General features: G+C 41.4%; 1 protein-coding gene across 1 annotated transcript in view; it reads right to left on the bottom strand.

Moving 5' to 3' along the window:
* Nucleotides 1-101: 101 nt before the first annotated feature.
* The window catches only part of UHRF1BP1 (UHRF1 binding protein 1), a 93,972-nt gene continuing 79,370 nt past the window's right edge, over nt 102-14,703 (bottom strand). The window contains exons 13-21 of the mRNA XM_044675282.1: nt 14,234-14,427; nt 12,406-13,859; nt 8,323-8,519; nt 7,756-7,910; nt 7,512-7,662; nt 6,586-6,833; nt 5,182-5,290; nt 4,979-5,085; nt 102-4,212 (exon numbers count right to left, since the gene is read on the bottom strand). Coding sequence (XP_044531217.1) covers nt 4,087-4,212; nt 4,979-5,085; nt 5,182-5,290; nt 6,586-6,833; nt 7,512-7,662; nt 7,756-7,910; nt 8,323-8,519; nt 12,406-13,859; nt 14,234-14,427 — 2,741 coding nt within the window. The 3' untranslated portion in view covers nt 102-4,086. The remainder of the gene's footprint in view (nt 4,213-4,978; nt 5,086-5,181; nt 5,291-6,585; nt 6,834-7,511; nt 7,663-7,755; nt 7,911-8,322; nt 8,520-12,405; nt 13,860-14,233; nt 14,428-14,703) is intronic.

Genomic DNA, 14,703 nt, shown 5'->3' with positions numbered 1-14,703 from the left:
ATCTGTTTCATCTCACAAAGAAAGGGTTCATAAGTGGATTTGAAGCAGGATTAAAAGCCAGCTTTCAGTTCCTCTAAGACAGAAAGACAAACAGACAAATCTGTAGCCAATGCTGTTCAGTAAGTTTAATTTACCATTTTCCGGGTGGTTCACAGAACCAGTACACGCATGGAAATATTAGATATTGCAATATTAAAATTCCTAATACTGACTAGGATTTCTGGTTCAGCAGATACATCCACACTTTTTCCTCCAACAGAGGAGAGTGAAGTGACTTTTTATGGACAGTGATCAGCAGTAATAAGGCCAATTCAAAACTTTGAGAATTCCCAGAAGTTGTTTCCTTTCTGTTGTGTATCATTGGGGAAAAGGGAAAGGAAGGCATTTTTTTTCATTACAATTCAAGCAGAATGGTTCTTAATTTTTCTTATGAAGGTAGAAGCTCTACCTAGCAAATATGAGGAAAAGGAATTATTAGAAGAGATCTATCTGCTAGCCTGATTTTAAATATCTACTACTAAAACACAGGATTTTCCAAACCAAGGTTCCTTGACCTACACATAAGATGCTTTAGTGGCTTCCACAAGGAAAAGACACAAGACTCCATTTAAGTCTTGATCAAAATTCAATAAATTAAACCAAATCAACTTTTACTATGAATGTATCAGCAGGAACCTCTGTTCTAGCTATACTGAGCATTTCACAGGGCTGAAGGGTCACAATTGACCACTGCTTTCAGTGGTGCCTGGTAAGGCTCAAAGTTAGGGCTGCAGTGACTTCTAAGTAATCTGGAAAGAACACATTTATACATCTGCCATTTAGCAAAAAAGTGTCACAGTGAAGAGACTTACGGAAGAGTTTGGCTCCTGAGCTTCCAAAATCAAAGGACTTATCCTATGCCTTTTCAAAATCTAAAGGTCTTACCAGAGCTTTGACTAATGCCAGCATATTAGTTGCTTCCCAATATCCACATGGTGGAAGATGGGAAAATTATTCAGTAAATAACAGTGGCTACCACCCAAACCTGATTAATGAGATCTGTCCTAGATGACTAAATAAGAGTGCAAAAGAGGTAACTAGATGCCATGTTTAAGTTTCCTGAAAGTATGGTGTGAATACTCAGGCAGGCCTCTCAGCCAACAGTAACAAGTAACTGAAAAGTGACCAAGGCTTCTGTCTTTAAGGTTGTGATAAATGCGGGTAGCATGGCACAGCTTTTACATTTCTTTATAAATGAAATGAATGTCTGCATCATTTATCATTTTAAGTTGCCTTCTTTCCACTTCACAATATACTCAGCCCTAATTTTATTCAGTTTAAATAGATTACCTAGAAGCACCTAAATAGGAGTGTCTAGCACCTGCATTCAAATTCCATACGTAAGGACCCCTCTACAGAGCTATGAAAAAGCAAGGCATATAGTGAGATCCATGACCTGTGAATCCAGGAAAAGTTACTCATATCATGCAAAGGATATACTCCTCCATTTGCCATAGGTCAGAATAACAACCCCAGCAAAGGGATGTTACATAAGTATTCTGGTATCCAATTCGACCTCTCAGGCCACAGAAGGAGCAGTAACGACAGCATTTACAGTGTCTCACTGGCTCTGGAAAGGATCCCACGTGTTATTCTCTATGCACTAGGGTACGTCGCATGTGCAGCAATGTAAACAAGAAGTCTGCATGACAAATTCAGATGATACAACTTTTAAGTACTTCATATTCAAAATAGTCATGAGTATAGAATGTCAAGACATGTAGAAGGACAGCAGAGCTGCAATTTAGACAAAGAGCTGCTGAGGATTGTCTGCATTTGTCTCATTCACAGGTTCTTCACCATTTCATGTATAGGATGTCATGATGTCAAGTTGCTCAAAGACAGAGGCCATGTCCAAGGAACCAGAGAAGTGGGCAGAGAGACAATACAACTCTCCCTGCCACTTTTAGCAGCACACCCAGCAGGAGACTACTGATTTTTTCACATTTTTTTCATTAAGAAAAAAAAATCTTCTTTTCCTCCCTTAATACAGGGCAGTAGAGAAGCCATGGAAGACAGTGATTATTAGAGTACCATCCTAGTAAAGCTAGGGGGAAGATGACCCGTAATACCTTCCCATAAGGGAAAGTTTCAAGACACAATGGCAGAAGCTACCTGGTAGAGGGAAGCCAAAAAGCTCGAGGTCTTTGCCACATTGCCCAGTCTTTTACAATTGTTTACAAGATTTCAACAGACCCTGGGAGTTGGCAGGATAGTTATTAAGGTGATAGACTTAATCATGGTTTGGCACTTTTATTTCCAATTGTGGCCCACTATATACCAGCTAAATTTTGCCAGATGACATGTATTGTAGACTTTTTCCTATGTGGGAAAGGAAGAAAAACAATTAGCTATGAGATGTGTAATCCATCTAATTAACTGAACATGAGGTTTAATAACCTCATTTCCATGTTTGTGGTCCTTTTTTTCAATTCCCTTAAAAACAGAAGAAATGCTCACTTGGTCAGACCATCCCACTTAGGTTATTTCAAAATGCTTCCAAAGGATAGTTTTGGGGAGAACATGGTTGCCCATTGTTATGTGTATCCCCAAAGTTCTAACTTCCCCATATAAGTGATTATGAAGCTATCCTACTTGAATTTATCTTAAGACTTCTCTTAACCAACCTACTTGTAATCTCTTCCTGTACCAGGCAAGATATACCAAATTCCATGGTAATACTAGAAAAATTTGCTTGTGGAACCTTGCCAGATTTTTGAAAAGTCTATTTTATCTACTCGAAGAACAAGTAATGCAGTTTATTATTTAAAGAAAAGACTATTAACCTTACCCCAGTGAGTTATGGATATAAAACTGTTAAATGATTCTGTCTAGTACAGATTTCACCAGCTTGACAGGTTAGGGTTAACAAATTGATGTACTTTCTGTGTCAGGACATCATGGAGGCTGCCTGCTTAGAAGAAAGGCTAGTTCTTCTGTGGGAAAAGAGGCAATACATGGGCAAAAGGGTTCTTTTCCCTCAGAAAAAAAGCCACTATTACAAAGGGAAGCAAGGTTTACCCATGTTGGCTATTTATACTGAAGATAAAAAAATACTATTAGCTTCCTTAAGTACTAAGAGAACAGTTGCTGAATCATAGTCTCATCTATAAGGAGAGTCAATAAGTAGAGTGTGAGAAGGGAAGAACAAATGAGGGCTGGGGCTGGAATTGTAAAGAAAATCTACGATCCTCAGAAAACCAAGAATGCCACTTATCTGGATCCCGCCTCTACCAACCCCATCTCACACCTCCAACCCAACTCTGGGCTTAACTGTTTTTGTGTACTGCTCTAGAAGGAAGAGACAAGCCACCCTTGTTCACTACTACAACTATTATACACTACCCAAAGGATATGAGTTTGGTTCTTTCTTATATCTAACAAGCCTTCCTGAAAAATCTGATAACAGTATATGCAAAAATGAATTATGCTCAGATCCTTTTCCAAGAACGGTGGGGTGTGGTCCCCTTCTCCCACCATGCCTAAAGTGTTACATCTGGACTCTCTGGGCTCCATCCATCCCTCTACACCAATTACCATGCTATCATACTTCCTGCAGAGCTGCAATCTCCTCAGCTAGGGCTCAAGGCCAGGTTGGTTCAGTTTTGCTACAGGAAGCTCTGGGACATGTAATCTTTGGTGGTTCTTTCTAAGGATGCTGGAAGGGACAAGGTCTTCTCCCTTTCATTAAGTCATGCGGAGGAAGCAAGTATTTTTGCAGACACCAGAAAGTGAAATGGCCTTACACATCAAGAGACTCCAGCCCATTGGGCAAGTGGAGTTTTAGACAGGTTGTGAATGGCACTTGAACAGTGAAAACCACACACAAAGCTTCCCACACCCCTGGGCCTAGGTGTAGCTGCCCTGTCTTTGGCTAGAACAGCTGGCAGGAAAGAAGCATGCCCCAAAGGGGCAGATTCAGAAATTCCTGCTCTCACTCCAGGGTATTCAAACAAACATATTCAACATCAGATGGAGCTTTCTTCCCTCTGTGATGTGGCTGCTGGTGTTCTCTCCCCTGGGCAGAGGCAGCTGGTGTTAGTGCTATCAGAGCTGGAATAGAGGATTGTACTTATGGATTTCTTGTAAAAGCATCTCTTTGTCTTTGTTGGCACAGGCTAATGCTTGCTTCATGGCTAGAAGTTCCTTCTGTAGGATGGGCAGCTCCTTCACCTGAGTAATAAGAAATCAAATTTTGTGATATAATAGAAAGAGGATTGGCTTTGTATTTGCTGGGTTCAGATTTGAATCCTAACTCTTCTACTTACAATGGCCAAGTCATTTAACCTCTTTGGGCCTCAGTTTCCTTATTAGTAAAAGAAGGATATGAACTAGATCTTACTGAAGCCTTTTACAACTTTAAATTTATAACTACATATATGTTTATATATATATATATATTTACCCTTACTTTCTGTCCTAGTAACAACTTAAAGACAGAAGGGCAAGGGCTAGGCAAACAGGTTTACGTGACTTGACCAAGGTCACATAGCTAGGAAGTGTCTAAAGCCAGATTTGAACCCAAGTCTTAGTGACTTGCACTCTATCCACTGTACCACCAAGCAGCTCCAAATCTCTGACCTTATAAAAAAATGATACTACTATCCTGATCCTCTTCAAGGCCAAGCAACATTACTATACTGCATCCCAGGGAAAAAACAGAGATCAGAAATATTTCACTAGAATTTGTATACTGAGACCTAAACTCCTCTAAGAGTTTACATCAGCCACTCTGGGACAAGTATATGTGATCAGCAACCACTCCTTTGAATGAATGTGACTGTGAGCTACTTAACCCTATTTGGAGCTGCTGCTACCAGGTGAGAGGAATCCAGACCATCCAGGTGCTACAAAGCAACACTTCTCAGCCCTCAGTGGGCTTCAGTGCCTAGACTGGATGGGTTTGTGAGGGGTATCTCCTGCTCAACTAGGTCTTTACCTGCTGTCCAAAGAGCATTCCTGCAGGCAACACAACCACCTGTTCCTCTGACTGTTGCTTTTTCTCATGCCAAGTTCCTTCTGATGATGGCTTATCCTTGGCAGCAGCTAGATAAAAAAGCAATGGCACAGTGTCAAGCTTGAGGAATTCTTACAAGGAAAAAGGAGGGGAGAGTGCTCAGGAAGGAAGCAGGATCTACCTACCTACTATGTGGAAGACACCATCATCATCTCGCTTCACCACAATATGCTCCAAGGCCAGAGACACAGGGATAGGTCCTGGGGATGTGGGGTAGACTGGGGGGCTATCATCCTATAGAAGAGGAGAAATAACTTTCTGATACCTCCATCCAGGCCTTGGATTAGAAAATACTACCCTGATCTTCTAGAGCAGGGGTCGGCAATGTATGGCTCTCGAGCCATATCTGGTTCTTTTGAGGGCCAGATATGGCTCTTTCTGCAGGAGCCATAAAGTCAATTTTTTTTCAGGCACTGTTACAGGAGCGCACACTGTGAGCACTGTATGGCTCTCACAAAATTACATTTTAAAAAATGTGGCATTTATGGCTCTCACGGCCAAAAAGGTTGTCCACCCTTGTTCTAGAGCAATGATGGTGAACCTATGGCATGCAGAGCACTCTCTTTGGGCATGTGGCCACCGCCTTCCACTTCTCCCCCCAGTTTGTTACTAGAAGGGCAGAAGGACTCAGGCAGAGCTGCACCCATCCCCCGCTCCACTCCACCTTATGACATTTTTTTTGCATCCTCTGTCCTTCTGCCCAGCAGCCAAGGGGAGCGCACAGGAGATAAGATGGGCTGCTCACAAATGGCAGAGCTGGAGGGGAGCAGAGTGCTTGAGCCGCTCCCCTCCCCCTTTCTTAATTTGCTGAGGACATTCCTCACTTCACTTGCCCCTCTGCCCAACAGCCTAATGGGAGTGCTTTCTCCCCTCTCCCCACCACCCTGTGTGGGGTAAGGGGGGCAGGGTGCACCCAGCAATCAGTGGGGAAGAGGGGCACAGCACTTGGCCAGGGGGTGGGAGTGGGGCCTGGCACTCCATCTCTAAAAGGTTCACCATCATTGCTCTAGAGCATCTTCTTCCCAACAAAGGTTGAGGGGCTTCCATATCTAATTCTCATATGCTCTCACGACATTCTTATCATGTACTGGGGAAAGGAATGATTCTAAAGTCACACAATAAATCAGTAACACTTTCAGAATGAGAAACAAAGTCTCTTAATTCTGAGAGCCTGGGTGCTTTACCAAGAGATAGATTTGGTGAATGAGCCTTAACTTCCACTGCCAGGCAGAATTCCCAAACAACTCATTCTCACTCATTCAAGAAACATGTATTAACCACTTACTCTGTGCAAATCACAGTAACAATGGGGAAAACAAAAAGTTTAAATAAGTCACAGTCCCTACCCTCATGAAACTTATATAGTCTAACAGGGATATAAGATACTAATAGGGATTGTTACATATATAATATTACAGGGCATGTACTTACTGGTCACTACAATGACTGGCTAAGGATCTCTAGGTTGAATTATCTAGGCACAAAATCAACAGAAGTCAAATCGCAGAAAAAGGAAAGTCTTTCCTCACCTTCAAAGTGATGCTCACATTCAACAGTTCAATCTGCATAGGGATAACCACAGGCATTTCCTCATCCTCCAAGAATGGCCCCAGGCCAGTGAGCACTGAAGTCAACAATTCAAGGTTGCCACCATGGAGTGAAAGGTGAAGAAAACCATTCTTTGAAGCCAGGGGGGAGTGGACAGCAGCATGAGGTCCCACCTCAAATCGAAGGCCTACTGCTGGCTTGGAACTGTCAGTCTTCAGAGCTGGGGACTCTAGCAGGGAATGAAGAAGGCAAATTACTGATGCCCCTGAGAGCAATGCTTAAGACCCAGGACCTTCTGCTCAATGAGATCTCTTTCTTTCTCAGAACTCTGGTTTCCCCTTGAGTATAAACATATCCCAGAGAGAACCTCACTTTTCCCTTTATTATTTTTTTTTTATGACAATGTTATTTAGGGATGGATCCTACATGCTGACAAAGTTGGGAGCTCAGATGCAGAAGTCAACAGAAATGAAGGTTAAGCAAGTTAACACCTGGTGTGTGTTCTAATCTTCAAGGTGAATGAAAGACATAGGTAAGGGATGAAATGGGAAGTCCATTAAAAGTTCATATCTGCTTCTGCCACAGAAAGGTACCATCATTTTCTTCCCCTGGTGGCTCCTAGAGAAGATGAGAAGACTCAGCACTAATAGGAAGTCTGAGAACATACTACCCATCAGGAGAGATATGTTACTGTGTATACATTGTGTATATACCCCAAAAGGCAGACAGAGTAGGTACTATTATTCCACTTTTGCAGGTAAGGAACATGAATATCAAAGAATTGAACTGACCCTATAATTAGAACCTGTTCAAATGTCCTTTGTATTAACCCATCTCAGAGGAAAACTGAGGCAACATCCCCTCCAGACAAAGTCTACAAGCTTCTTAGAGCAAGAGTCACCCTTACCTGGGCACTGCTCATGCAGGAACTGCCAAAGCCTCACAATGCCTGGCTGCTGGAGGGTTAGTTCCTCTGACTGAAGGGCCACAGCCAGGTCCTGATCTTGTGCTTCAATACCAAGAGCCACCTGGCTTACCTTTAAGACCAGAACCAACACCTGTGAAGAGAAGACCATCAAAGCTTGACACTTATAGCAACCAATGCTGTGGCCTATTCCCTACCCCTGAAGAAGATATGAAGGACAACTAACCGGCTGAAGAATAGAGTCTCTCTTGCTGGGTGAAACTGAGCTATTCACCTCTGGAGATATTATGCCATCAGCATTTACTCTGGGGCTTTCTTGATTACCAGTATCATCCAGTGCTGGTGTGAGTTGTTCTGGGGGTATTAATTCCAATCCAGACTCTGTAAGGAAATGTAAGCACATGGGAAGTTGTCAGAGGTCAAAGGACACAATTCAAAATCTACTTGCCAAATAACTGAACTACCAGTGCCCTCTCCCCCTTAAATCTCAGCTTTCCCCTAGTAACAAGAACAAAATACTAATCAATCATAGCTATAATGGTGTGAAAATAGTACTGTAGTATTGGCTTTTCTAATTTGTACTAATTTCACTAATAGTAGTCTAATCAGTAATCTACTACTAAGTGAAAAAGTTACCATTTTCTTTTCAGTTAAGAAAATTTAGAAATTTTAGGAAGTTTTAACTCCTGAATCCTGCCATCTTGAATTCACAGAGAATGATCTGCCAGAGATGAATATAGGCACTAATGAGGATACATTTGTGAAGGTTTCCCTAAACTCTGCTTTTCCTTACCAGATTCCAAAAGCATTACAAAGCTATCACTTCCATCGCTATCCACTGAAAGCCTATCTTCAGGGCCACCACCATCCTGTGAGACACCATCAAGTGACTGCTGGGACACTGTCCTCTTTATTGAGAAATATCGAAGCTTGGCAGTTCCTCCACTTGCTGAGATTCCTCCCTCTTCCACCTTGGCCATGGGCTCCCTGCTTTCAAAAATAATATATGTAGTTATTACATAAGAAATTATATTTACTTCTTCCTCCCAAAGCCATCTACACTGACAGAGAATAGGATTTCATGTATCTCCTGATATACAATAAAGATCAAGACTTTCTTCAGTAGTTGCCAACCTGAACTCACCTACTCTAGCCCAGAACCTATGCATTTTTCTTGTCCTACCCCTAAAGCCACCTCTTCTATCACCACTCATACTAACCTCTTTAGCTACCTTCAGCCCATTAGAAGAAATGAAATAATAGCTCCCTCTCCTTTTATTAGAGGAATAGTAGGGGACTATCGGCATAAATTAGTGTATAAGTTGCCAGCTGTTTTGGGTTGGTCAGTTTTATTTAACTGTTTTTTTTATTGTTGTTGTTATAGAGACTTATAAGATGGGGGGCGGAGTTGAAGGATAGGAAACATCCATAAATGGCTTTGATACTTTAAAAATGTATTACTAATAAACTGTTGGTGAAATAGTGAGTTGTTCCAACCATTTTGGAGAGTAATTTGGAATTATGCCAAAGAGTTATAAAATATACCCTTTGACCCAGCAATACCACTATTAGGTCTGTTCCCCAAGGTGATCAGGGAAAAAGGAAAAGAACCTCCATGTTCTAAAATATTTATAGCAGCTCTCTTTGTAGTGGCAAAGAATTAGAAAGTGAGGGATGTCCATCAATTGAAGTATAGCTGAATAAGTTATGGTATATGATTGTGATGGAATACTACTATGCTGTAAGAAATGATGAGTAGATTGGTTTTAGAAAATATAAAGATTTGCATGAAATAATGCAGAGTGAAATGAGCAGAAGCAAGATAATGTTCTATGCAGTAATGGCAATACTGATCTAAGAGTAACTGTGAATGACTAAACTATTCTTAATATGATCATTCAAATAAAACTTTGAAGGGTTTTTGAAGGAAAATGCTGTCTACCTCTAGATAAAAGAACTAATATATGGAAGTATGTACTGAATGGTTCCACAAATATATCATCTATCAAATGTTGGTCTTCTCTAATGCAGGGTTGGGAGGGGGGAAGGAAGACAACTTGGAACTCAATATATAACAAAAATAAAATAAATGTGATTGGAAAAAAATTTTAAATATCGATAAAACTTTTAAAAAACTCTGTTGGAACTGTACTCTTAAAAATTAATCCAAAAGGTTTACAGAAGTTATCTTATTGAGAATATTTATAGAAAGATTGGCAATTGCACCAAAGGCAACAATCACTGACTTAGCATGTATTTACTGAGTAAAATTTATAATATACCAATAAGCTTAAGAGGTTCAGTTCAACAATTCCTGAAGAAATAAAGGGGATGCGTGATACACAGTCGTCCATCACTATATCATGGTTCACTTATCACGGCTTCACTGTATCATGGGTTTTTAAAAAAATGTATCTAATTCTGTATCACGGAGTTTTCGCTGTATCATGGGATTTTACGAATGAATACCGTACTATACACAATGGAAATGCAGTACTTCCTAGCTGTGTGACCATGCGAAAGTCATTTAAGTCCCACTGCCTAACCCTTACTATTCTTCTTCCTTGGAATTTTAATGGAAAAGGATAGAGATAGGATAAGATTTAAGAGAAGTAGAAGGCTGTCTTTAAGGCACATACAAGGAACTCAAGGGAGGATTTTAGCAGGCAGAAGGCAGAGGAGGAACAGTTTGGAAGTGATAACTGCTAGAGTGACCCATAATTCATCTTTGAAGGTACTCTAACTGGGAAAGATCTAGAAAAGGATCTGACCATACCTGCTGTGCTTTTCAGAAGGTTTTATGTAAAAAATCTTGTCAGATCAGCTTTGAGGTTTTACCTCAGGGGTCAGACTTCCTGGGGTAAGCTTAACCATTGGAGTTCATTCATAATGGTTTTTGGGAGACAGCTTTTGGGGAATAGATCAAACCAATTATTGAGAGTCATAGATAGCTTAGTCAGTTGGGGGGATACCTAGATAGAAATAGGGAGTTAAGTTAGCCTGAAGAAACAGAAGGCTCCCTCTTGTGAGGGACGTGATTGTGGCTAATTAGCTAGATCCCTTAGAGCAACTGTTGGCAACCTTTTTGGCCCACAACCTTTTTGGCCGTGAGAGCTTTATAAACGCCTGCCCTGCAGAAGGAGGAGGATGGAGGCAGAAGGCGCTGGAATATGGGGCGGGGGCTGAAGGGCCCCCTAGGGCACATCCTGGGGCTCTGCCTGGACTGGCTGGTCAGGAGGTGGAGCCAGATATGGCTCGAGAGCCATACATTGCTGACCTCTGCCTTAGAGTTAGGGACTCCTTGTTCTGATCCTCAGTTTGTATTCCCTCTTAAAATAAAAAGAGATACTGATTTTATAACTATTGTCTCCAAAGTGTTTGCACAACTGGCCCAGTGAGAGAAAGTGATTCAGTTTCACAGTCACTAACCAGAGGTTAGAATACCCAGCTGGGTATTCAGGGGGATCCCTGAGTGGATCTACCACTATCCACATCTGTGAGTCTCTCCCCCCTATATATATTCTTTTTTGATTCTAAAATGGTAGATAAGGGGTTTTTTTTTTTAATAAAATAAAAGGAGGCAGCAAGGTGGCTCAATGGATTGAGAGTCAGGCCTAGAGATGGGAGGTCCTGGGGTCAAATCTGGCCTCAGAAACCAGCTGTGTGACCTTGGGCAAGTCACTTAACCCCCACTGCCCAGCCCTTACCGCTCTTCTGCCTTAGAAGCAATACAAAGTATTGATTCTAAGATGGAAGGTAAGGGTTTTAAAAAATAATAAAATAAAATAAAAATAAAAACAAGAGAGTTTCAAAGTGCTATCAGATTGCAAAGAAGGGAGAGATCACTTCTGTCCCAAAGGTGTGGTTTCTGAACTGGTTGTGAAAGATACACAAGATTTAAACAAGTGAAATTGAGAGGAAATCAGTATCCTAGAGAGAAGAAATGCTTTCCGCAAAGGCAAGAAAGTAGAAAAATGAAGGGTATGTTTAAAGACTGGCGACTATTCTGGTTCACTTAATGCATATGGCAAATGTAGGAGAATGGGAGAAGAGAATTCATAATTTTCCTTTTAGAGGTGGAATTAACTTCAGAGATTACTCCAACTCTCTTAATTGATCACTGAGGAATCTGTTCAGGAATAGTAAGTGTTTTACCTGGGCAGGTGGTGGCACAACTGAGTTAAGAGTCTGGAATATGTTAGTCACTGTGCCACCTTGAAGAAGATCTTGTGCAAGATAATATAAATGAAAACATTTACTCTGGAAACTATAACGTGCTAGACATATGTAAGACTTTAGAATGATGCCAGACTAAGGCACCCCAAGGACTGGAAGGAAAGGTTCAGAGGGAGGCACAGAAAACAAGTCAGCTTTGGAAATAACCTGCTGAATTATCATATACTTTAAAAATCTATACAGGATTGATGTAGATGATGGAGACTCGTGGTTTCACGTACATTCCTTTTCTATTCTTTTGTAAATGAAATTGCTTCTATTTTTTTAATTCAAAATAACAAAAAATAAATTATTTTTTAAAAAATTGTAATCTGTGAAATGACATAAAGCACAGGCAACCTTTGTGCTTCTTTGTATGCAGAAAATACTTATGCTCCTCTGCTTCACAGAACTGAATATGGCCCTAATGATAAGTTCTTCAATTAGCATGCACATTTTGCTATCTGCCCATTACTACTGGTAAACGACATGAGTAACCTAAAAATTAACCCCTAATCCTCTACTGCTATGCAAATTTCTGTATGACATATTTATTGCTTCACATTTTAAAGATGCACAGATGGATAGTTCTGGATCCAAATATTTAGAGGAAAGGGATAAGACATGTGGGTTCATTTAGAAAGCATACAAAGATACTCACTTGGCTGGAGGAAGGAATAACATTTTGTGCATCCGATCTCTGCCTAGGCTAAAGGCATCTTTGGTCAATGACATAGCTTCCTTGGTGAGGTCCATAGTGGCATGAAGGGCCTCCTTGGTTGCATCCTTGGTCAAATGGATAGCACTGGTCAACTCTTCCTCAATGTTCTTCACAGGGTTCGCCTCACCCTGATCATTTAGAACTCTGTCACTATTTACTATATGATTCAGTGTGCCAGATGGATTAAATTCCTGGGTTTTGCTCATTTTTTTAGTCTGTGAGGATTCCATAATTTTATGGATTTCCTCTTCATGGGCTTTGTCTCCCAGCTGTGTAGAGGGGTCCTGGTCCTGCAGTACTCCATTACTATGGAAGACAACTGTTCTGTCCTGTGAAGTGCCCAAACTGTCAATACTATTGTATTCTGGGACCTTTGTTGGACTTAATGGACCCCTATCTGAGGAAGCATCAGATTTTAGTTCCCTGTCCTCTAAAGGAGAGAGCTCCGAGTCTATGAGGCTAGTGGTCTCTGAGCCTGCAGAACCAGTGTCTCCAGGAGAGGCTGGATGCATGAGTAAGGCTATTTCACTGCTAGGGAACAGGACCCCTATGCAAATTGTCTGGCGTTGCAAGGGAGATCCAGTCATAGCCTGGGTGTCCTGAGCCAACTGATCTTGAAAACTCTGAATTACCTCCTGTAGTCGGAGCAGAGCCAAGTACTGGTAGTGATTCAGCCTCACTTGAACATGGGAAGAGGAGTGTATTAACACATGGATATCTGCCGTAGCCTCCATTTCCATTGTGGACCCTTTGCTGTCCATTCCTCGATTCCCTTCTCTCAGAGCATTAATGACTTCAGGAAGTCCAGACAGACTCTTTAGATCATATTCTGTCTTTGATCTCTGATGAGATCCAGACTCTGGGGCAAGAAACATGGGCTGTACAGGACTGCCAAAACTGGCTGATGGCTTCATCTTCCCTTCCCTGACCAATAGCATTTTCTGTGCCTGCGCTTGCTGCCAGCAGAGAGGCAAACAAATCCATATGGATAAGGGGAAAGGAGCCACAAAGTTCAATGTATGTCCTTTGAAATTCTCTGTCCCTTCAAAGTCCAAGGATATTTGGGTAAAGTAGATTGACCAGAGGTCTTGGGAAGCTAGATCCCTCTGAGGAAGGAGAGTACCGAATTGAGGGACACGGGAATCCATTTGGAAGGCATGATGCAGGAAAAGCATGTGGAGGAGGCTGAATCCACCTGGGGCTTTGGGAAAACGAGAATAGTTGGAATGAAAGAACTCAGTAGCAGCAAAACTACGAAAGATGTTCTGGAGGTCCGTACAACTACAATGCAGGGCATGGCGGGTATTAGTGGCAGTCATGGCGGTCGTGGAGATGACAAGTGCCTGGGGACGATGCAATGAAGCCAAATCTTTTTTCTCCAGAGGGAGGTTCAACTGCAGGAAGAGAGTGAGATGTATTTCACAAAGGTGATTTAGGCACCTTAGCAACCCCCAGAAAAGACTAAAATATAAAGAGGCCATCCATGCTATCAGTTTGTTTACCTGCTTCCCAAGATCATAAATAGACAATGGACTGGACCTTACAGATCATCCCTGTCACTTGACAAATGAAGAAACTTGGCCCAGAAGGGTATATTTTGCCCAAGTAATAAGGAGCAGAGCCTAGATTAAAACTCAGGTTCTCTAAATTCTCTTTTCCAGGATACTATATTCCCTCTTTCATTAGGCATGCAAAATCCAGAATTTGTCAAGGTCAATGGGGAGCAATAGTTGAGAATAAGGGACTAAAAGTTTTCATTTCTTTCTACCTTCAACTGGAAGGTGTCCACCAGGACATCTAAATGTTCATCCTGCTGGCTTGAATCCTCAAGTTTGTAGATGGCCTTGAACTGTTCCAGGCTGCGATATAAATCCAGTAAGAAGAGGTTCCCCCAGAGCAAACTGATGGGATCTAGAGTGAAGGTTAGGCCATTCAGCTGCACGTAGAGATTAGGACAGGGAACTGAAAAGCAGTGAAGAAATAGCTTTCAATAGCAAAGATGGGTCAGATATGGTTCATTAAAGACAATATCCAATTTGCAATTATGAAAGAGAGGCTACCCAGGTCAAGGTTTTCAAGTCTGAAGTGCAAGGTACAAAAATCAACCTAACTCATGTAACTATTTGCATCCAGAAAACAAAGTAATGTGTACAATGGATCTATCTCTGATAGATGTGAAGAAGCAGAATAGAAGACATTGATAGGGCTGGGGCACAACACAAAGAAATAAAAGGAGAC

This window comes from Gracilinanus agilis, chromosome 4 (assembly GCF_016433145.1).
Source record: "Gracilinanus agilis isolate LMUSP501 chromosome 4, AgileGrace, whole genome shotgun sequence".
Classification (NCBI taxonomy): Eukaryota; Metazoa; Chordata; class Mammalia; order Didelphimorphia; family Didelphidae; genus Gracilinanus; species Gracilinanus agilis.
The sequence above is the reverse complement of the archived record's forward strand: the minus strand, read 5'-3'. Positions and strand labels throughout refer to the sequence as shown.